This window comes from Castor canadensis, chromosome 8 (genome assembly GCF_047511655.1).
Source record: "Castor canadensis chromosome 8, mCasCan1.hap1v2, whole genome shotgun sequence".
Lineage (NCBI taxonomy): Eukaryota > Metazoa > Chordata > Mammalia > Rodentia > Castoridae > Castor > Castor canadensis.
The window spans coordinates 41458524-41482710 of NC_133393.1; the positions used below are offsets into that span (position 1 = coordinate 41458524).

At 43.7% G+C, this 24187-nt stretch overlaps 1 protein-coding gene across 1 annotated transcript in view; it reads left to right on the plus strand.

Annotated features, from left to right (window-relative positions):
* The first annotated feature begins 345 nt into the window (after window positions 1-345).
* Window positions 346-24187, plus strand: part of Gfod1 (Gfo/Idh/MocA-like oxidoreductase domain containing 1) — a 110947-nt gene continuing 87105 nt past the window's right edge. The window contains exon 1 of the mRNA XM_020162388.2: window positions 346-1330. Within this exon, the coding sequence (XP_020017977.1) occupies window positions 1078-1330 (253 nt within the window). The 5' untranslated portion in view covers window positions 346-1077. The remainder of the gene's footprint in view (window positions 1331-24187) is intronic.

The window sequence follows — 24187 nt, forward strand, 5'->3', positions numbered from 1 at the left end:
CTCGCCCACTGCTCTGTTCCAAGGGATCGGGCTACCAGCCTATTAGGGCGCGCCCTGCTTTGATGGATTTATTTGCTTGCTTGGGGCGGGGCTTGGAGCTCAGCAAGGAGGAGAAGGAGGCGGCCAGGGCAAAGAAAGGGAAGGAGCGGAGAGGCAGGAGGCGAGCGAGGCGGGGCTGAGGAGGAGTCAGGCTGGGCTGCCCCGGGCCCCGGCGCAGCGCGCACCGGGAGCCGCTGGCGGCCGCGGCAGGGGCGGGGGCTGCGCGCGGTGGCCAATGGCGCGCGGCGCTGCTGCGAGGGTGGTGCAGGAACCCGGGCGGCTGACAGCCAAACTCGCCAACTCCGCCCTTGTCCCCGCGGGATCCCGGAGCCCGAGCCGGCCTGGGGCCGAGGCTGCCCGAGCGGCGCTGCGATTCAGCGAACATGGCAGCAGAATGAGGAGGCTGGCGCCGGGTGGTGACCACCGCTGCCGCGCTGCAGCTCGAGATCCGCGCTTGGCGCGCTGCTAGTTGCATCCTTAGTCGGCCTCCTGGTGGCGGCTGGGTTATTTCATTCCGAACCCAGAGCGGGGGAGAAAGGAGAACCCGCAGCTGAGCGATCTGTGCTCTGGCAGGGTGTAGGATCGTGTGTGCAACTCGCCCGCTTGCGCAAACGACACAGGAGAGAGCTGGTCCAGGGCTGCGGCGACGCGGGCGCGGGGATGAACCGGCAATGGAGCGGCCTCGGCTAGGCGCACGGTGCCAGCCGGCGCTGCAGCCGGAGCGCTGCCTGAGCCCGGGCTCCGAGGGGCTTTGGGGCCTCGCGCACCCTGGGGGAGTCCCTGCCACCACTGCCTCCGCGAAGGACGGGGACCCCGCGTGGTGGACACTGCAGCAGTCGCGGCACTGAGGCGCTCCGAGCCTGATTCGCCTGCAGCTTGGTGCGCCCTCGGCACCTGGGCGCCTTGCCCGGTGCTCAGCAACTGGCGAAAGGTGAGGTCGGCTGCTGGAGCCTGGTGCCGGACTGGCTAGGGAGGTGTGTGTGCGCGTGTTGCACTAGAGATCCGAGCCGAGGCAGAACCGAGCGGACCTGAGCAGCCATGCTTCCCGGGGTGGGCGTGTTCGGCACCAGCCTCACGGCCCGTGTCATCATCCCGCTGCTGAAAGACGAGGGCTTCGCGGTGAAGGCGCTGTGGGGCCGCACGCAGGAAGAAGCTGAGGAGCTCGCCAAGGAGATGAGCGTCCCCTTCTACACCAGCCGCATTGACGAGGTGCTGTTGCATCAGGACGTGGACTTGGTGTGCATCAATCTGCCACCGCCTCTCACCAGGCAGATCGCCGTCAAGACCCTGGGTGAGTGACCCCCTCCCTCCAGACTTCTCTCGGTTCCTTCCTGGCTGCCTTTCTCTTCTCGCCTTCTCCGCATCACAGAAGCTTACACTGCATCTGCCCTGCCCCAGAGATCTGAGATCCTTCCCCGAGTTTACCAATCCCCCGCCTTCCCCACCTCCACGCTTCTCTCTCCTGCCTCCTGGCACCACCTGGACGCGCTTTCCCACGTGTGTGGCGCGAGGTTGTAGGGAGGCGTGGATTCCAGGGATTGGAACCAGGTGGATCAGAGGCCGAGAATAAGCGATGGGTTGCTCCTAGGGGAGAGAAAACTTGTTCCCTAGCAGTGTGTGTAGAGCCTGAGTGTGTTGATGCGTACTCGCCTCCAGAAGCGAGTGCGCAGCCAGAAATGTCTGAATAAAGGACCGCACACGTGTCTCCAGTTTTCCTGGAGGCGATTGTGTATCTACTGTCAGCAGCTGTGGTGGCCTGCTGGAGTCGTTTGTTTCTTTCCGCTGTGAGTTAGTTTAGTGTGAGGTTAGAGATGTGACAATCACCTGGAATTATTTATTCTCTGCTGGGGGATGGCGGGAGTGGTTGGATGAATTGAGGGTGAGGGTGTTCACTAGAGCATGTTCAGAGGTGTCCTAGGTTGATAAAAATTGATGTGGTAAAACCAGACGAATTTAACCTTTGAGCCCAACCTCTTAGGAGTTGTCGTCTCCACTGACTGGGAATGAGGGCTCTTGCATTTTTAGGCCATGGTACTGTAGTTCTAGAGACATGGATGCTTCGTGTTGGAAAAGGCCAGACTGCCAGTTTCCTTTGGAAGCTTGTGATGGTAGGTCCTTAATTCCCTTTGGGAATAGTTAGGAGACATAGTATTGACAGGCAGGCTGGAGGGAGTTCCCAGCCTTCCACCCTTGCCCAGGCAGTCTGAACAGTCTCTGAGTCAGGGCATCAGTGTCTCTGCTGTGCTGAGAGGAAAGACAGTGCACACATTTTGTCCACCAGCAGTTTGCACACATACCTAAAACAATCCCAGGAAGATTGCTCATTCCCTACTAGTCCAAGAAATCTGGTAGCCTGCTCTTGAAAGTTGGAGTTTTTATTGGTGAGGAAAGAGACAAAGCTTTTGACAAGATGGAACAAGGATATCTAATAGAATTCCTAAGAGGACTGGTTAAGGTTGTGGGTTTTAATATTAATTTTATTACTCTTCTGGCCTTCCTAGCCTGTTTTTTCTTTTTTTTTTTTGGCCTTGAAATGTAATTGAGTTCTGGCCAATATTTCTTTTTCTGTTTGATGGAACATTTATGTTGGGTAGCCTACTCCCTTGTTTACATTGGATCTGTGTACACCCAATAAATTATAACCAAGCTGTAGTGTAAATCTATTTATGCAGTTTATATAAAACTGGTGCCCCTTGAGGCCCATCTGTGCTACAGGACTCAGGTCTGGTCCTATCAAAAAGACTTTGTTGGAGCACTGCTTCTCTGTTCTACTGTGGCCCAGGCTTGCAGAGTGGACACACAGATCCCCAGAGCAGGGCAGTGGCAATTTGGGGAACAAGGTTCTTGTGTTCTGACCATCTCTTGGCACTTTGGCAGTGAATGTATTTGGGAAGGTTTGCCTTCATGTGTTGTGACCCAGATTTTATATTTCTGGATACTTCTGTGCTTATTTAAAAAAAAAATCTGTGAGGATTGGGGGTGTATTTAAGAGGTGAGGCCCACCCCCAGCACTGGAAAAAATGGGAATTTTTTTTCCATTGACAAAGCTATTGTGAGTTACCTCTTCAGAACTAAGCACAAGAGGCACAATAGACTTAGTTAAGTATGACTAAGGAGTAGGGTTTTGTTCATATTTGCATGGTAGGTCACAGATTGCCTTTCTTGTTAGTATTTTCCTTTTGCAGGTATGATTGTAGAAAATATGGAGGTGCTGGGTTTAGATGTGACTGGACGTTGGTCTTATGTTGGGTTTCATCATTCCTGGAAAATCCCATGAGGCTCTCCTTGCTTGGGTCTGAGGGCACAGTGGGGTGGATGTCTTGGTTGGCTTCACAGTCATGGTTAGAGGTTCAACACACACATGCAGGAAGTGAAAAACCCCAAACAGTTAGCAGGCTGGTCTGGCTGTTGGAGGTTTATAGACATTAATATTTGCCTGGAATTGAAACCAGCAAAGCTCTGACTAGTCCTGGAGATTTGTCCTTTTTTTTAACCAACATCCTGGGCTTTGAGTTGCTTGCCCAGCTATTGTGATAGATCTGTGTCCCTCCATCCATACCTATAGCTGGTGTTGGGCCTGTAGCAGGGAGGGTCTGGTGGAGGGATCCTAGAAGAATGGATGTTATTTTTTTATTATTGTTGTACTGGGGGTACATTGTGATATTTACCAAAGTTCTTACAATATATCATAGTTGAATTCACCTCCTCCATCATTCTTCTTAATCCCCCTCCCCCCATTCCTGGAATAGTTTCAACAACTTTCATTTTTCCATTTTTATACATGAGCTTGTAATATTTCCACCTTATTCTTATTCACCCTCCCTCACCCTTTCTTTATGTCCTCCCCCTCCCCACTGGCATCAACCCCAGACAGGACCTGTTTTATTTTCCTGTTCTCTGTTTTTGAAAAGAGACATTTTTGTCTGTATAAGCTAGCTATACAGGGTATTTCATTGTGACATTTCCATATGTATCTTATCTGTACACACACACACACACACACAGAGTTGCGTGTAGAGCTGGCTCTCCATATGTATCTTATATGGAAATGTGTATGTATTATAATCCCAGTTGGTTCATCCCCTCTATTTTTCTCCTTTCGAGATGAGACTTTGAATCATTTGAATCATACACATCCTCCTTTAGTTTCTAAAACTTTCCTTGAAATCCCTACCTCAGTGAATACATTTCTGTTGTAGAGACATTTCTACCACGTGCAAATACTGCACTGTCCAAGGCTGCCTCTTTAGTAGGGACCTGTTGTGTGGTAGGCAGGGTGGGAGGTTGCTCTGTATAAATCACTTAATTTTGTGACTAAAATACTCCTCTAAGGTATACATATATTAGTCCAATTTTACAAACAAAGCCACTGAGATTCAGAGAGGTGAGTTTGGTTGCCCAGGGGCACACAGCTAGAAATTTGTACTCCTCTTTCTGCCTCTGCCAGTCATGTCTTCCTCTTCCACCTTCTAAGTGGCTTCTTTTCCTCAGTTCCTTCTGTCAGATACTGGCTGAGATTGTTGACAATGTCCTGTGTTTCTTTTCAACCCCACCCATGAATTCTGTTCCCACACCAGGTTGATGTCATCCCTTGAATTCTTCTGTATCTGTTCCCCCTTCTGTGACATCACTTCCCACACAGAAGTCTAGGTCCTCACCTAGTTTCTGAATTAAGCCCACTCCTGCCTCTGGCTTCCTTCCACACTGCTGCCAGTTATGTTGAAGACCTACAGACCAGTCTGTGCCTGTTTCCCCTTTCAGAGGTTCTTCCCTGTCACTTAAGTTCAAGACAAGAGTGGGTCTCTAAGGAGCCAGTCTGGGCTCACGTTGTGCCAGTGTCCTAGAACCTCATAGGGTTCAGCTTAGCCATGTTCCTGGTGTTTCCTTGGAGGGACACTGGGAGCTCACGTGTCCAAGCCTTTGTTGGAACACCCTTGTCCTCTGTGGTGGCGACTAAAGATCATGTGTCCATGAAGATTCAATGTGTGTTATCACCTCTGCTTCCTCAGCTTCACCCCCTCCCTACCTTTCTGGATTCTCAGCACTGTGTGCCTCCATTTTTTTACCACCTATTTGAATGCATTTGTTTAAAATTTAAATTTTATTTAGTTATTTTGGATAGTATCCACATGGTAAAAATTCCAAATGCTGTAAGAATACACAGTGAAGAGTAAATGGCCCCAAGTTCTTGTCTTATGAAGAGGCAATCAGTGTTGTCATTTTTTTTTCCATGTCTCCTGGTAAGGATTTTTCTAGGTGTATACTAGCAAATACATGTGTGAAAAAAAATTTAAATCACTTTTTGTAGGATTGGTAACACCTATTCACATGGTTCTATGCCTTTTGTGATGCAGCAATGTTATCAAGTATATATATTAATATAATTCTAATACTATCTTGAAAAATTAATATTACGTAAATGTAGGTACATTTATATACATATCTGTACACACACACACGCACACACACAGAGTTGCGTGTAGAGCTGGCTCTCCATATGTGTGGATTCTGCATCTGTAGACTCAATTGTGCATCAAAAATACTTAAAAAAATTGTATCTGTGCTGAACATGTACTAACTTTTTGCCTGTCATTATTGCCTAAATAACAAAGTAGGACAGTTATCTATATAGCATTTACATTGTATCAGGTACTACAAGTAACAGAGACATGGTTTAAAGTCTTTGGGAGGGTTTGTGTAGGTTGTGAGCAAATACGTTATCATTTTATGTAAGGGACCTGAGCAGCCATGGCCTTCGATATCCTGGGGAATCCTGGAGCCACTCCCTGCAGACACTGAAGGACAACTGAATTCACGTGTACAGATGTATAATAGAAACATAACATGTTTATATATTTATATGTAAAACTCAGAATGCAAAAGTATCCTTGCTCTTTTTTTTGGCTATGTAATATTTCACTGTATACATCAATCCAAATTTTTAAAGCAGTTCCCTATGGCTCAGTATTTAGGTTATTTCCTCTCTTTTGCTTGTACAACATGAAATGAATAATCTTGAACATCTGTCACTTTGCACACACATCAGTCTACCTGCAGGATAAATGCATGACCCAAAAGCTGGCCAGGGATCACGTGCTCATCTCATTTAACAATGATATTGCCACATTAGCCCCTGAAACGACACTGTTTTCTCAGTTTCCCTGTGTGCGTCTCCCTGCAAAGCCCTTGGCTGCCAGTTGTCTGAAGATAGCAAGGATGGTTTTGCTCATTTTGTGTCTAGAGTGGCTCGGGGCTCAGGCCAGCACCAGTCCACAGCCAGCCATGGGTCAGTCAAAACCTGTCAACAGTGTCCTCTCCCAGCCCCCCACCACCCAAGTAATGCAGTAAGTTGTGCAAATGCCTGCCTAGTTCTAGTCTTGTTTCAGATCCAATCTGTTCTCTATAAATCTTGCACACACACACACACACCCACCCACACACTGTCACTCTGCTGTCCCGTGGTTCCCTTGGCACTTGGAATAACACCTACACTCCTCACCATGAGCTACTCGGCCTGAAATGGCCCCATCTTGCCCATCTCTCCTGCCTCTTGAGCAGCTGGACCCCCTCAGGGACTCACTACCCATCAGCCCCTTCATTTTTTTCTGTTCCTGAGATATCCCACCCACTTGGTTGACTCCAGTCCTTTGCACTGATTCTTGTCTTTGCCTGGAAGGTTCTCCCCTCACTTCTTTGAATGGCTAGCTCATTCTTACTTTTCAGTTCCAGCTCAAATGTTATTTCTGGACCCTCTTCTCATCAAAACTCCCCTCCCAGCCCACATCCCAGCCATATCTCTGTCATCCTCTTTCTCTTCTTGGTGGCACACTCACAGTGTGAAGTTTTTTACTTGGGTGGTTATCTTCTTGGTTGCTATTTGCCCCCTAGCTAGACGGTGAGTTCTTTGAGAATTGGGCCTATTTTGCTCACCAGGATATCTTATCTACCTAGTCACCTAGTAGACAGGCTATAAATATTTGTTGAATGATGAACAAATGCAGAATGCATTTCATTCTGTAAATGTATGCTTGTGGGAAGGCTCAAGGATATAAATAGAATGTGTTCATCAACACACAACAGTTTTGTGCTGTGTGTAGTAACCTGCCACCCTGCCAACTTTAATGAAAGTTTGTTCCCTTGGCAAGCTCTTTAAAATGCAGATTCCTAGCTGGGCATGGTGGCTCATGCCTTTAGTCCCAACTACTCAGGAGGCAGACATTTGGAGGATCATGGTTTGAAGCCAGACTGGGCAAAAAGTTAGGAAGACCTTATCTCAACAAAAAAGCTGGGTATAGTGATGCATACCTGTGATCCCAGCCCTGGGCCAAAATATGAGACCTTAATTGAAAAATAACCAAAGCAAGAAAAGGGCTGGTGGAGTGGCTCAAGTGACAGAATGCCTGCCTAGCAAGTGCATGGCTCTGAGTTTAAACCCAGTACCATTAAAAAAGTGCAGATTCCTGCTGGGACCTGAGCTGTACTCTCTGTCAGTGCTGATACTGGCAGGGCCAGACACTAGAGGTGAGATGGCTTTCTGCCTTTAGTAACAGAGGATGTCCCCTGCCATAATTACCTGGCAGGGGAACTGTACTAAAATCTCTGCTGTGTTGCGAGGAATGTGATGTCTGTTCCCTGTCTTGGTGTTTGGAGATGGTTGTGCAGATTGTCTTGGAAGGCACCGGGGGAATGGAAGGCTCCCTTGGGGCAGTGAGTAAGGCCGCAGACTTCCCTGGGTTTCTGATATTGCTGCACAGTGACCTTGCCCTAACTTGTTATGCATCATTAGCTGAGGACAAATACAGAGTTGCCTAACTTTGACGAAGGTGGCTGGGACAGAGGTGAGAGTCAAAAGGACGAAGGGTTGAGAAGATTTGAGAGCTTTGACTTCAAAGGCCATCATTGCCACACTAGTCACTAGATTCAGCTGCAGATAACAATGGGGATGTACTTGAACTCGATAGGAGCCATTCTGAAATCCTGGCAAACCCTACATTTTCAGTTTTTCCTGGAGGTTCCTTTTGGATCCATTCCTTAATACTGTGTGCAAAGGAGGGATTGTTTTGTCTTGGGGAGTTCTTGCCCCTGTGCACTGCAGGAAGTGATTTTGGTCTATCAATTTGATGTAGAGTTGAGGAAGCCCTTGGGCATTAGGCCAATGAAAGAAATGACTCTGTTTACTTTTAGGGAATGTCAAGCATGACCAGTCTCATTTCATCTAACTGAAATTCGGTGCAACTGAATGATTATTTTACAGATGACATCTGGCATTAAAAAGGAGCCATTCTGTAGAATGGAATGGGGAGAAGCTAAGTGAAAGAAGAAGTTGGAAATTTTGATACCTGAAACTGAGGCAGAATAACAAAAAAGAAAAGAAAACGTGGAAATAAATAGTGTGTTGTAAGAGTTTCACTAAGAAAGAAAGGTATAGGCAGTTCGTTACAGACTCTGATTCAGAGCAATCATGACCTAGCAGAGTGTGGTAACATAAGGTCTCACAAAACTCATCAGTGATAGGAAAGGCTGCCTGGTTACTACCATGTGACTTTGGGAGAGGAACCTGAAATTCCTGAGCTTCAGTTTTCTCACCAATGAAGTAGAGCTAATGATATATTATGATATGACAATTAAGATGAGGGGGAGTATGTAAAGACAGCTTGTGTTGCCACTCAATTATCTCTGCACCAGCTCAGTAACCATTCATCTCTGCTTCTCCCTGATGTGATCAGTTCTGTAGCCTGTTCTCAATGGTGCCTTAAAAAAAAAGTTTTCATATTTTCTGAAGAGATGATTCCCTCCTGCCAGATTCAGAGAATATAGCTTAAAGTTTTCTTCATCTCATTTTGGGGGAGGGGTGGCATTTGAACTCAAGGCTTTGTATTTGTGAGGCAGGTGCTCTATCACTTGAGCCACACCTCCAGCCCTTTTTGCTCTGGTTATTTTTGAGCTAGGGTCTCACTTTTTGCCCATGATGGCCAGGACCGTGGCCTCCTGGGATAACAGATATACACCATCACATCCAGCTTTTTCTGTTGAGACAGGGTCTCATGAGCTTTTGCCCAAGCTGGCCTGGAACCATGATCCTTCTGATCTCCACCTCCTGAGCAGCTAATATTACAGGTGTGAGCCATCAGTGCCTGGCTCTTATTAATGTTATTATTTAAAAGGTGGTGTCCCTAAGTAAGTCTTCAGATCTGGGATTTGCTACCAGTCCAGTATAGTCAGCCCTCTGTATCTGTGGGTTTTACATGCTCAGACTCAATCAACTACTGGTTGAAGATATCTGAAAAAAGAAATTGCATGTGCACTGAACATATCCAGGCTTTTTCCTTATCATTATTCTCTACACAATACAGTCAAGCAACTATTTACATAGCATTTACGTTGTGTTGGGTATTACATATCACCTAGAGATGACTTAGCATATAGGTGAGGATATGTGCAAGTTATATGCAAATATCATGCCCCTTTACATAAGAGATTAGAGAAATCAAGGATTTTGGTATACTTGGGGTATCCCTGGTAGATACTGAGGGACCACTCTACTTGCTTTGCTGTGATCAGTAGAGGGCACCTGGCATTGCCAGGTCCTCTCTATGCTCCTCTGAAAATCCAGCACCACTTGTGATGAGTTTGCAGGGCATCTCATGGAACCATGGGGCAGGGATGGAGCTGGGTCTTGGGTACCTCGACCATGAGCTCCTAGAGTTCATTCTGCTCTTCTCCTTATACACCATCCTTCTCTGCTTCATGGGTCCCTTTCCCCATTGTCTCTGCTTGTGAGAGATGCTCTTTCCCAGGTCAGTCTTATCTGTGGTCACCTATAATATAGGGGATACAGAAATGCTAATATGACCCCTCAATTAGAGGGCAGTGGAGGGAGTAGAGGAATTAAGAGTGGTCATTCTGAGCTAAGCCACATTCCAGTGCTCATTGTAAGGATACAGACTTGGTTGACATTTTTACAAATACAGATGTTTCTGTGTTAAGTCTTTATCCACATTGTGAAATACACATTTCATGTCTTACTGCCACAGTAATGACCACAGTAAAACAGTGGAAAGAAATAATATATGTGATGATCTAATGATAACAGCCTTGTTATTAATAAATATAAGATGTATATATTTCTAAAGAACAGAAGTCCCCCTTATCTGCAGGTGATTCATTCCAGGATACCCAGTGGATGCCTGAAACTGGATAGTAGCAAACCCTGTATATGCTATTCTTTCTCCTGTAGATCCATGCCTATGATAAAGTTCATTGTATAAATTAGGCACAGTAAGAAATTAATGACAATAACTAGTAACAAGATAGGACAATTATATTAATACCGTATTATAATACAATCTTATTAGAACTGTTATTAACAGTTATGTGAATGTATTCTCTCCTTCTTTCAGAATATCTTGTACCCTCCTCGCCCTTCTTGTGATGACGTGAGATGGTGCAATGCCTCTGTGATGAGATGAAATGATGTGAATGATCCAGGCCCAATTTTTTTTTTTAATTTTATTTATTTTTTATTTTATTTTATTATTCGTATGTGCATACAAGGCTTGGGTCATTTCTCCCCCCTGCCCCCACCCCCCCCACCACCCACTCCATCCCCTCCCTCTCCCCCAACCCCCTCAATACCCAGCAGAAACTATTTTGCCCTTATTTCTAATTTTGTTGTAGAGAGTATAAACCATAATAGGAAGGAACAAAGGTTTTTGCTGGTTGAGATAAGGATAGCTATACAGGGAGTTGACTCACATTAATTTTCTGTGCGTGTGTGTTACCTTCTAGGTTAATTCTTTTTGATCTACCCTTTTCTCTAGTTCCTGGTCTCCTTTTCCTATTGGCCTCAGTTGCTTTTAAGGTATCTGGTTTAGTTTCTCTGCATTAAGGGCAACAAATACTAGCTAATTTTTTAGGTGTCTTACCTATCCTCACCCCTCCCTTGTGTGCTCTCCCTTTTATCATGTGCTCAAAGTCCAATCCCCTTGTTGTGTTTGCCCTTGATCTAATGTCCACATATGAGGGAGAACATACGATTTTTGGTCTTTTGACCAGGCTAACCTCACTCAGAATGATGTTGTCCAATTCCATCCATTTACCAGTGAATGATAACATTTTGTTCTTCTTCATGGCTGCATAAAATTCCATTGTGTATAGATACCACATTTTCTTGATCCATTCGTCAGTAGTGGGGCATCTTGGCTGTTTCCATAACTTGGCTATTGTGAATAGTGCCGCAATAAACATGGATGTGCAGGTGCCTCTGGAGTAACCTGTGTCACAGTCTTTTTGGTATATCTCCAAGAGTGGTATTGCTGGATCAAATGGTAGATCCATGTCTAGCTTTTTAAGTAGCCTCCAAATTTTTTTCCAGAGTGGTTGTACTAGTCTACATTTCCACCAACAGTGTAAGGGGGTTCCTTTTTCCCCGCATCCTCGCCAACACCTGTTGGTGGTGTTGCTGATGGTGGCTATTCTAACGGGGGTGAGGTGGAATCTTAGTGTGGTTTGAATTTGCATTTCCTTTATTGCTAGAGATGGTGAGCATTTTTTCATGTGTTTTTTGGCCATTAGAATTTCTTCTTTTGAGAAAGTTCTGTTTAGTTCACTTGCCCATTTCTTTATTGGTTCATTGGTTTTGGGAGAATTTAGTTTTTTAAGTTCCCTATATATTCTGGTTATCAGTCCTTTGTCTGATGTATAGTTGGCAAATATTTTCTCCCACTCTATGGGTGTTCTCTTCAGTTTAGAGACCATTTCTTTTGATGAACAGAAGCTTTTTAGCTTTATGAGGTCCCATTTATCTATGCTATCTCTTAGTTGCTGTGCTGCTGGGGTTTCGTTGAGAAAGTTCTTACCTATACCTACTAACTCCAGAGTATTTCCTACTCTTTCCTGTATCAACTTAAGAGTTTGGGGTCTGATATTAAGATCCTTGATCCATTTTGAGTTAATATTGGTATAGGGTGATATACATGGTTCTAGTTTCAGTTTTTTGCAGACTGCTAACCAGTTTTCCCAGCAGTTTTTGTTGAAGAGGCTGCTATTTCTCCATCATATATTTTTGGCGCCTTTGTGAAAGACAAGTTGGTTATAGTTGTGTGGCTTCATATCTGGGTCCTCTATTCTGTTCCACTGGTCTTCATGTCTGTTTTTGTGCCAGTACCATGCTGTTTTTATTGTTATTGCTTTGTAATATAGTTTGAAGTCAGGTATTGTGATACCTCCTGCATTGTTCTTTTGACTGAGTATTGCCTTGGCTATTCGTGGCCTCTTGTGTTTCCATATAAATTTCACGGTAGATTTTTCAATCTCTTTAATGAATGTCATTGGAATTTTGATGGGAATTGCATTAAACATGTAGATTACTTTGGGGAGTATCGACATTTTTACTATGTTGATTCTACCAATCCATGAGCATGGAAGATCTCTCCACTTTCTATAGTCTTCCTCAATCTCTTTCTTCAGAAGTGTATAGTTTTCCTTGTAGAGGTCTTTCACATCTTTTGTTAGGTTTACACCTAGGTATTTGATTTTTTTTGAGGCTTTTGTAAATGGAATTGTTCTCATACATTCTTTTTCAGTTTGCTCATTGTTAGTGTATAGAAATGCTAATGATTTTTCTATGTTGATTTTATATCCTGCTACCTTGCCTATAGCTATTGATGGAATCTAGGAACTTCTGAGTAGAGTTTTTTGGGTCTTTAAGGTATAGGATCATGTCGTCTGCAAATAGGGATATTTTGACAGTTTCTTTACCTATTTGTATTCCTTTTATTCCTTCTTCTTGCCTAATTGCTCTGGCTAGGAATTCCAGTACTATGTTGCATAGGAGTGGGGATAGTGGGCATCCTTGTCTGCTTCCTGATTTTAGAGGGAATGGTTTCAGTTTTTCTCCATTAAGTATAATGCTGGCTGTAGGTTTGTCATATATAGCTTTTATAATGTTGAGGTACTTTCCTTCTATTCCTAGTTTTCTTAGAGCTTTTATCATGAAGTGGTGTTGGATCTTATCAAAGGCTTTTTCTGCATCTATTGAGATGATCAAGTGGTTTTTGTCTTTGCTTCTGTTAATGTGGTTTATTACATTTATTGATTTTCATATGTTGAACCACCCTGCATCCCTGGGATGAAGCCTACTTGGTCGTGGTGAATAATGTTTTTGATGTGTTGTTGAATTCCGTTTGCCATTATTTTGTTGAGGATTTTTGCATCAATGTTCATTAAGGAGATTGGCCTATAGTTCTTCTTTTCGGAGGTGTCTTTGCCTGGTTTTGGGATAAGTGTAATACTGGCTTCATAAAATGTGTTTGGCAGTTTTCCTTCCCTTTCTATTTCGTGGAACAGTTTAAGGAGGGTTGGTATCAGTTCTTCTTTAAAGGTCTGATAGAATTCAGCAGAGAATCCATCAGGTCCTGGACTTTTCTTTTTGGGGAGACTCTTGATTGCTGCTTTAATTTCATTTTGTGTTATAGGTCTATTCAGGTGATTATATTCCTCTTGGTTCAGTTTGGATGATCATATGTATCTAGAAATCTGTCCATTTCTTTAAGATTTCAAATTTATTTGAATATAGGTTCTCAAAGTAGTCTCTGATGATTTCCTGGACTTCCATGGTGTTTGTTGTTATCTCCCCTTTTGCATTCCTGATTCTACTAATTTGGGTTTTTTTCTCTCCTCATTTTACTCAGGTTCACCAGGGGTCTATCAATCTTGTTTATTTTTTCAAAGAACCAACTTTTTGTTTCATTAATTCTTTGTATGGTCTTTTTGGTTTCTATTTAATTGATTTCAGCTCTTATTTTTATTATTTCTCTCCTTCTATTTGTTTTGGGATTTGCTTGTTCTTGTTTTTCTAGGAGTTTGAGATGTATCATTAGGTCATTGATTTGGGATCTTTCAGTCTTTTTAATATATGCACTCATGGCTATAAACTTTCCTCTCAGGACTGCCTTAGCTGTGTCCCATAGGTTCCGGTAGGTTGTAACCATCCTTGCATCCCTGAAATGCAACCAACTTGATTCTGATGTATGATATTTTAAATGTTCTCTTGAGTTTAATTTGCAAGTATTTTATTGAGAAATTTTGCTTCTGTGTTCATCTAGGAAAATTTTTTTGAGTTGATTTCTTACTATGTTGCCCAAAGTGGCAACATAGTCATTTTCATTGACTTGCAGGAAGTTTTTAATTTCCTCTTTTATTTCATCGATGATCCATTCTTCATTAAGTAATGAGTTATTTAGTTTCCAGCTGTTTGCATGTTTTTTGTCTTTACTTTTGTTGTTGAGTTCTACTTTTACTGCATGTGATCAGATAGTATGCACGGTATAATTTCTATTTTCTTATATTTGCTGAGACTTGCTTTGTGTCCAGGCCCAATTTTTAAACTCATGAAAAACTTAATTGTTTACTTCTGGACTTTTCTATTTAGTATTTTTGGATCAGAATTGACTCCAGGTAATTGAGGTTGCAAAAAGCAAAATGGGAGCTGGGACCTAAATGCATGTGACAGGAAGGTAGATAAATGCCAACCCCCACTGCTTGGGGTTTTGTGGTCATTGATTGGTTCACGAGCCCATATCCAGAGCCCCAGGGAGGTAGGAGTCAGCAGCCCAGAGCACTGTGATGAGGCTTGGGCCATTTTTGCTCACAGATTAGCTTAGGTCCTTGAAGGAAGTAGCAGCCAGGAAAAAGCTGAGGTCCTCAAGGATGAAGGAATTTTGTCTCCAAACAAATTTCATATGGGAACTGCAACCATAGCTCTTCCCTTGGGCTCCAACCCAGATTTGTCAGTCACCACAATTGTGTGAGCCAGTTCCTTAAAATAAATTCTTCTCCGTAGACCATCCCTGACTTAAGATGGTTCTACTTAGGATTTTTCCACTTTTTCATGTGTGTTGAAAGTAATATGCACTTAGTAGATATTGTACTTGGAAACTTGAAATTGGATTTTTCCTAGGACTAGCTGTAGGTGGTCTGATCCTCCCTCCCTCCCCACCTCCCTGTTTTCCACCCTGTCCAACCTTGATTCTGGGTGGTGGCTGCAACCACCGCTCTTAGTTAGCCCACTATCACACAGGGACACAACCCACACTCTGGAGGGTGGTGTGTCACTAAGCTATAATGGTGGGTAGGGTAGGTGCACCCAGTGCATTTTCTACCTGTGATGTCTGCAACTTCCCATGGGTTTAGAGAGTTGCAAGTTCCCACCCTAGGGGCAGGAGCATTTGCAGACATGCTTGCACAGGGTTCTCTGGAGAGCCCTGATTAGTACAGATTTTGCCTGCATCCAGTCACCTGACCAGGCAGGCTGGGTGATGAGACACCTGAAAGTTGTGTCCCACAAGTGTGAGTCTGGAAAGGCAGGTGGGGAAATTGCTCTAGTTAGTTCAGCTGTGGGGTGTGGGAGTGCAGTAGCTGCACAGGTGTCTAAAAGCAGGAAGAATTGAAGGTGGAGGTTCTTTCTGATTCAAACCCATGCTTAAGGGAGTGGTGGATGCTTTTTGTAGGGGGAGAGGTGGGACTGGGGTTTGAACTCAGGGCTTTGTGCTTGCAAAGCAGCCATCCCACCACTTTAGCCACACCTCCCATCCATTTTGCTCTGGTTATTTTGGAGAAGGGATTCTCACAAAGTGTTTGCCTGAGCTGACCTCAAACTGTGATAACTAGGATTATAGGCATGAGCCACCAGTGTCTGGCTGAATATTGGGCTCTCTGCTTGTTTTCAGGGCTGTGGGGAACACTTTAGGGTTTGGGCAAGTTTGGGATACCGTGGGGTTTAGACTTCCCTTGAGAATTGCTGTACCCTATTAAAAATGCAGAAAAAATAACTACATGAAAATGATGCAATTTAAAGAATTTCCCTACAACAATAATATTTTTAAAAAGTAAAAAAGAAACTTAAAAAAAATAAGAATAAGAAAGTAAAAAAAATTTCCAGTTTTTAATTTTAATAGCTCTGATGGTATTCATCTACTCTTGGTTAGTAGAGTATCCATCAACTAAAATTATAAAGTTTGGGAGAAAAAGTCTCAAATTAAGTTGGATTACAGCTTTAGTATTGCTTCTGTTAAAAAAATAGCTTTTTTGAACTATGTTTACATACCATAAAATTCACCCATTAAGATTCTAAGAATTTTATTAAATTTATATAGCTGTAAAGTCATCATTACAAAAAGCTTTAGAACATTTCAACAACTTAAAATGTTTCCTTGTACCTACGTGCAGCCACACATCTACTTCTGTCTCTATAGTTTGCCTTTCTTAGAAACTTCATATCAAAGGAATCATATAAAATGTGGTCATTTGGGTCTGGGTCTTGATTTGGCATGTTTTTGATGTTCAATTTGCATGAATCAGAAGTTAATTTCTTTTTACTGCAGAGCAATATTCCATGGTGTGGACAGAACCCATTTCATATATCCAGTCACATCTAATTGGATGTGTGTTTTTTCCCATTTTTAGTTGTTCAAAATCATGCCGCTATGAACACTTTCATGCAAGTCTTTTGTGCGTCCACATTTTCAGTTCTCTCGGTTAAACACCTATGACTGAATTTGCCAAGCTTGCAAAGCAGGTGCTCTACAAGCATGAGCCATGCCACCAGTTCATTTTCCAAGCTGTGTATTTAACTTTTCAGTCCAACTGTTTTCCAAAGCAGCTGTATCCTTTTTCATTCCCACCAGCAATATAGGAGAATTCTACATCCTCCACATTGTCACCAACACTTGCTATTGTCAGTCTTTTTGATTAGCGCCGTTATAGTTGGTGTGCCACGGTACCCCATTATGAATGTGACTTGCATTCTCCTCATGACAGAAGGTGCTGCGAATCTATTTGCGTGTTCATTGTCCAGCCATGCATCTTCTCTGACGGAATGTCCATTTTAAAATAAGGTTATTGTTTGTTAGCTTGATGTTGACTTGTAAGCATTGGTTTTAGGATTTTCTTATTTCCTCAAGGTAACTGGCCTCGGTTGGAGAAGTTGTAGAGATATTTTCCTCCCTTTATTTTGGGTTTTTGAAACTAGTAAAGCTAAACAAATTCTCCAACCCAAGTGAAATGATTCTTGCTAAATATTTATTGTAGAAGATGGGGACACCATGTGGGGTGCCTGTGCCTAGGCTGCTAAGTGACCCTGGGCCCTGATAACACACTGATACCTGTCAGGGCTACTTCCAATTTTCAGGATGTCTGTGGGAACTCACAGTCTTCTAATCCCCTGTTTTTCAGTGTCTGGAGTGTTTTCTCTTTTATTTTCATTCATCTTTATTTCAGAAATGCCTTTTGCGGGCCTATTGTCCTGTGTTAACTGGGGCGAGAAGAATCCCATGTGGTAGGACATGGCTTTGTTCTTGCGAGAGGATAAGCTCAGGTGAACACCCCACAGTATGATGCGATGTATGGTGAGACAAAAATGAATGGATACACCACAGTGCCAGGAAGGGTCTGCTCAACAAGTAACCCCCACAAATCGTTATTGGATTAAGGGTCTGCCACCTGGGTACTTCCTAGTGCCAGTCTATAAAGGGCACTAAACTGAAGGGAGGGATATGGAGAAGATGTCTTAGCAGAACTCCCTCCTCATAAAAAGTGCTACGTGTGTGAATGGGGTGGGAGCTGGAAGGGGATTTCTCCCAGTTCACTGCTGAGCTTGAGTTTGAAGTTAGGGATAAAATGTGCATGCCAATGAGGAAAGGCCACACAGTCCTCAGTGTCCATCCCCTCAGGCAGCTGTGGGTCCCCGAGGAAGTGACTTTGTGGTAACGGATGCTGCCTGATAGCTGAGAAAAGGCATTTCTGAGAGCTGCCATCGTCCTTGAAGACCCTTGGGAAGAGTTGGGGCTTCCACTGAACGAAGAAAGGGGGTGGGATTTCACTGGTTTGAAGAGAAGGTATGGAAGGTTCTGTGAGGTAGATCTTCCTCAATGAATAGCTGGGCTCTACCGTAGCACTGTGAGCTATACTGTGACCACCTAGGACACAGAGTGGATTAAGAATGTTCAAAACTGTCAACGACTCATTTACAAAATTGTCAACATTCCAAGATAACCAGAGAAGAAGAGGTTCCTAACCTGTAGAACGGATGACATTTGAGACAATGGAAGTTCTGATTGTCACGCGTTATATACACATATTGAATTATCACACTGTAGCTCATAAATAAGCACCAATACTGTATGTCAGTTACATAATTAAAAAAAAAGAATGTCCAAAGTTCTGAAAATATTTTCCTTCAAGTCAGTGCCACTTTCATCATTCTCTCCCCTCAGGTCCCAGGTAGTGAGAGCAGAGCTCTGGGGTCGGTAGGGGACACAGCTTGCAGCAGCGATGGAAAGAACATGGTTACGAGGAGCCCACATGGCTGCCTTAAAGGGTATGAAAAAGCCATAAAACAGGTTCATCCTAGAACACTGTGAAGACAAAGTTCCGTGTATGATGGCGTTCAGGGCATGTCGTGGTGGAGAGTGGGGTCAGCTAAGGACAGGTTGATGAGAGGGGCCTGGACCTGGTTTGTGTTGCTGTGGGATGGTGGTAGTAGCTCCTGTCTCCTCATTAGAGGCCAAGCCCCGCTGTAGTTTGAGTATGCTTTGTCCCTGCTGGAACTCATGTTGAAATGTAACCATTATTATAGGAGATGAAGAAGTAGGACAAGGTGGGACTTTTAAAGGTGCCCAGGACTCTGCTCTTTTGAGTGGATTTGTGCATTCATGTGGTGGATAATTGGTTATCCTGAGAGTGGGTCTGCTGTAAAAGCCAGTGTGGCTCTGTCTTTTGTGTCTTCACTGTCTCTGACCATGGGATCCCTGAACCACTTCAGGACTGTGCCAGCAAGAAGACCAACACTAGATGTGGCCCCTCACCTTGAACCAGACCCATAAGCCAAAATAAACCTCTTTTCTTTATAACTTACAGTCTGTGGTATTGGTTGTAAGCAACAATATGGAGTAAGGTAAGCCCCGTATGGAAAAGGGTAGTGCTGAGCTGTGGCATGACTTACATGATGAGTAGGGATGCAATACTCTCTTCAGAGGATGTTCAGTATGCAGCGTGTGGATGTGCCCTTAGCATTTGGAGGTGAGGGCTCATGGAGGTAATGATTGTGAGGCCTTCACAGTCATCTGCATTGGGAGAGGGTTTTAGGAGGAGACCACAGAGGTAGAATGAATAGCTAATGCTTGACTTGCAATCCAGAACAATTGACAGAGCCTTTCCAGATAAGGTTTCTAAAAGATCTCCAGAACCGACATGTTGTGTATTCTCATTGCTGTTTCAAAGAAAAGAACCTTGTCCAGTTTGAAGCCCATTTTTCACCAATGGAAAAGTCAACCAGATTTCAGAAGGCCCAAGGGAGTGGAGCAGTGGATGTGTGGGAATCACGCAGCCTGGTTGGATCCTGACCTTACCATGTACTGTGTAACTGTGGATCCTTCCCTTGACAATTCTGAGCCTTTGTTTCTACATCTGTAAACAGAGACAATGAAAGTACCTAGCTCAGGCTTTGCCTTTGTTTAAAATGAGCGCTCAATAAATACAAGAATCCTTAATTAGAACTTGCCATTCAAGTGAACCACTGTCCATTCATTCTTTCCTAGAACAAATATTTATTGAGTGCTCACTATATACATGCTACTATCTAGATCTGTGTAATGCAGTATGGTAGCCATTTAGCTACATGGGACTCTTTAAATTTGCATGAACTCAAACTAAATAGGGTGAAACTTTCAGTTCCTCGTTGCCCTAGCCACATTAGGTGTGCTGGAAGGCTATAAATGGCTGGTGGCTGCCATGTTGATGGTGCAGCATGGTTGTTGACAGTTCTGTTGGACAGCACCAATCTTGAAGCTGAGGATACAGCTGAGAGCAAAGAGCTCATTTGCACTTGATCTAAACATAGATTTTTGAGAGTTCAAATTTTCGGGTATATTTCATTTTCTCCCAGGAATGGGGAGTCTGCACATTGGGGTATTATTGTCTCAGAACTAATTAGTAGAGGGTTCACAAGGTCTGGGTATGTCCTTCTTGGTTCATTAGCAAGGATCTATTATTAATAAAAAGGAGTATACTCCTTGAGATGTTGGGAATGAGCACCCTAATAAATGATGACCCCCCCCCCCCCGGTCCCCAGTTTTATCACAGGACTGTCCTATCACAGGAAGGATGTCTGCAGGGATTCTGCATTCATGCCCTCAGCAATCCTATGAGGGACTGGCCTTTTGGTTTTGTAGAGACAGAAGTACAAGGAAACAAAAGGACTAAATAGAATACCCAAGAGGGCAGATGCTCAAGTTCCTGGGACTTGGGCTAAGGGGAAGATCCTGACTTCACAGTAAGATTGCTTTCTAGCTACTGCCAACATACAGTGCAGCTTGGTGGGGGAGGGGGTGAAGGCGGGAGAGATACTCAAGGGTTCTGACTTCATTCTTCCTCTCTCTACCCCTACCCTCCCTTTCATCTGTGGGAAAAGCTAAATAAATATTAGTGCATGAAGCCTCAACTATTACTATTTTGCTACTTGTTACTGCTCTTTTTCCCCTTTGAGTCCCACTAATGCTGTGAAAGCAATAGCCATTTGTGTGAGCATCCCTTAGGGAATGGGGCCTGCTAAATTCCAGCTTCTTGTAGCTTGGATGGAGAGGCAAGGGTGCATTTGTGTGGGCGTGAGCAAGCACACACGTGTCCGAGTGTGCTTTTGCATGGTAACTCCAAAGTCAAGGGCAAGGCAGTGATTCTGGCTTGCTTGTTATTTAAATGTGTCCCTGGAAGTTCTGCTCATCTCCCACGTAAACATGAATGATCACAAGTGGGTGGCAGAAAATGAGATGTGCCCCCTGCTCTGTCTCCTTCCCCTTTCCAGTGGAGCTGGGAGTCAGAGGAGGAAAAGCAGGCATAACAGTGTAGGGGAAATGCACATGGTTTTGTTTGTATGAGCTCCTGCTCCAGTCCTACCCACGTGGGACATTTGTTTATACCCCAAGATACTGCTGTCAGAGAGTCCTGGGGGACAAGTGTGGAGCCCTAAGGGATGCAGCCTGTCTGATTTAATATGCACAGTAGTTCACATCCAGAGCACAGAGGCAGCCTGGCTTTCTTCGTGAGGCCCATGGGTACCACAATGCTATGTTTGTCTGGGGGAAGTGAGATTTAGTGACTCGTTCTTGCCTGACTGCAGCTGCTGCCATCCACAGCCTGTGTGCATGGGGGATTCCAGGAGGGATGGGCATCCAGAGCCCATACTGGCTCTTTTTCTAGCTCACAGACCCAGGCAAGATGAACTGACACAGATGTGCAGTCACCTTGAGGTACTGAGGAAGCCAGTAGCATTGGCTACATCCTTTGAGAGGATTTCCCAGCATGGGGACTTAGCAATTTCCAAACTAGTTCAACCATTGTATTCTTTATCTAGTTACTGAGTGCCTACAGGTGTAAGGCATCATTTTAAGTCATGGGAGGTAATAAGAGGTCAAAGTATAAAAGATATGGTATCTGCTCTGATAGAGCTTAGAATCTATGTAGCACCTACCCATCACTTTTGAAAACAGAAGAGAAATTAACATTCTGAAGAGTTCTTTCCCAGTAGTAGGTCTGGGGCCAGGCATGGTACAAGTTATATTGTTTTACATATTACAGCCAACTTCTCAGTGGGGCATTTGGAGCCTCCCTTTTACAAGTGAGAAATTTAACTGTAGAGAGGTTAAATATCATATCACAGATTCTAAGGTATATGTTCTTTCCATATTTTAACATCAAAAAGCTAATAAGTCTTACAGGCATTTCTTTTTTCAGAATAAGTGAAATAATTGTAGGCTTTGCAGCCATGTCTTGGGTTTTGGGGTATTTGGTATTTTTTAGGTTCACCCAAACTAAGAAGAGAGAGAATTGGAAATCCACTCAGGAATGCCTGACTCTAGAGCAGGAACATTTTCAAGCATTACTTGCTGTAAGATCTGTGCTCTATACCCACAAAGGCCATATAATTTTCATTGACAAAATATAGAAGAGGGGAACTGAGGACTGAACTGGACATCATACCATCTAACTCCATGACTCTGGAGACAGTGGGATAGGGGATTACACATATTAAACAGGGAGTTGGAAAAAATGAAAAGCTATTTAGTAACCTTCACTTCTCTGCTGATTACAAGTCATTTTTAAAAAAGAAGCTAAAATAAATGGCCAACTGTTGTATGGATAAGGTAGAAAGGAGGAGTGTGATGTAATCCTCCATTTGTTCTGGCATGTTCTGGGGCAAGTGTGGTCTTTTTACCTGCAGGGTTCATTAGTGATGTTACCAGTGGCTGCTTTATTGTCCAGGAGGGCCATAATAGGAGACACAGCCATGGCAGGACACACAGCCATGATAGGAGGCACACCTGTGATAGGACATACAGCCATGTTAGGACACACACCTGTGACAGAACACACAGCCAATGAGAGGAGACAGTCCCTCCCTTGCATAACAGAGTTCTAGAAAGTTTTCAGGTGCAGGACTGTTTGTGTTTATTTTTGTCACAATGCCCTATGGACAATACTTGCTGACAAGAAATGAGGTCTGTTGAATTCCACAGCTGACCTGGATTCAGGAAGCAGGGTAAGAACCCTGTAGGAGGAGGAGCAGCAAATTCCACTGCCAGGATTTGTATCATTGACTTGGTCTGCATGGCACCTGCATGCTTAAGTTAACAGGGTCCCATGGTGGGCTTTGTCTCAGTCATTTTCCGAATTGGCTAATGTGAAAAGCAAAGAAGTAGAAGGAGCTGACTGGGGATTTAATGTCTTGGGTAAGAGGCCATGTGGAATACTGGAAAGCGAACACTGCTGGCAGAACACCTGTGATGAGTCCTGGGGGTCCTGTCTCCTAACTAACGCCCCAGAGAAACCAAGTCTCAGAGGAGTCTGAGTGCTTGTCAGAGTTCTCACAGCTGATCACTGATGGACCAAACCCAGATCTCTGGATCGTTTAGTCACTTGGGGACTGTGTTTCTCCAATGATGAGGAGGTTGACTTCTAGGAAGTCAACCTATTTCCTAAGGAAATAACATAAAGTAATAACTATTTAAACACAGTACTGTTCAGAGAAGGCTTATTTATAACTAGCACAGTGCTAGAAACAAAATGTTCCACAGTAGAACAGCTAGGCGCATATGGGAAATATGGTTCATTAAGTGCTAAGTCTACCCACTGGAATTACAAAGATTGTGGAGGGATGGAAGGGTTTTTTGTTGTTGTTGTTGTTGTTTGTTTTTTGGTTTTTTAATAGTTATAGGAAAGGAAAAAGGATACAGAGGTCTTTGTGTAATAGGATAGCCTTGTTATGCACACCCCCCCCCTTACTTGGAAAATGAAAGTTTATTAGGTAATAAGCCCAAATCCTCATGATGATGATTATAAAATTGAAATTATGGATTTCAAATTATGGTCATCATGGAAAAAATAAACTTATTTTTGAAGAGAAAGAAATGGGCCGGGGGATATAGCTCAGTAGTAGAATGCTTACCTAGCATATATGAGGCCCTGGGTTCAACCCCTAGTACTGCCAAAAAGAAAAAGGAAAAAAAGAGACAATGATAGGGAATGGGAGGGATAGTTTGAGCAAGTCTCTGGTTCTTTTATTCTGCGATCCTTTGGACCTGTCCCCAAATGCCTGCTCATGTGTTTGATGAAGGAAAACTGGGCCCCACATTGGCCAAAGGGACAAGGCAGTCTTCTAGAAGTAGAGGGAATAAATCAATATCTAGGGGCTTTGTTATTGTTTAGGCATGTGATTGGACATGACTTTGAATTTGGAGAGAAACCGCAGGGGCCTGACTGAAGGGTAATCTATTTATATTTCTAACTTTCTAGGGCCCAAACCCAAATACTGTTAAAGGCCTCATCAGTTTTCTTCTGCCTCCTAAACTTGACCCCGGATGGAAAGTGAAGCTCTTGCTGGCTTCAGTCTTCCAAAGAAATATGGGAATGATGCAATTGAAAGCTTCCTGATTTTTATTCCCCCTTTCTTTGCAAGAAGGTTTCTTTTCAGTCAAACTCTCATTGGTATAAATGATGAACAGCTTGAGAACTTGAACCTGAGAAAAGTCGCCACCACTGGCAGGTGGTGTTGACCTGGTAATGGAGACCGGAGGTTCTTTTCCCAGCGCCACAACTA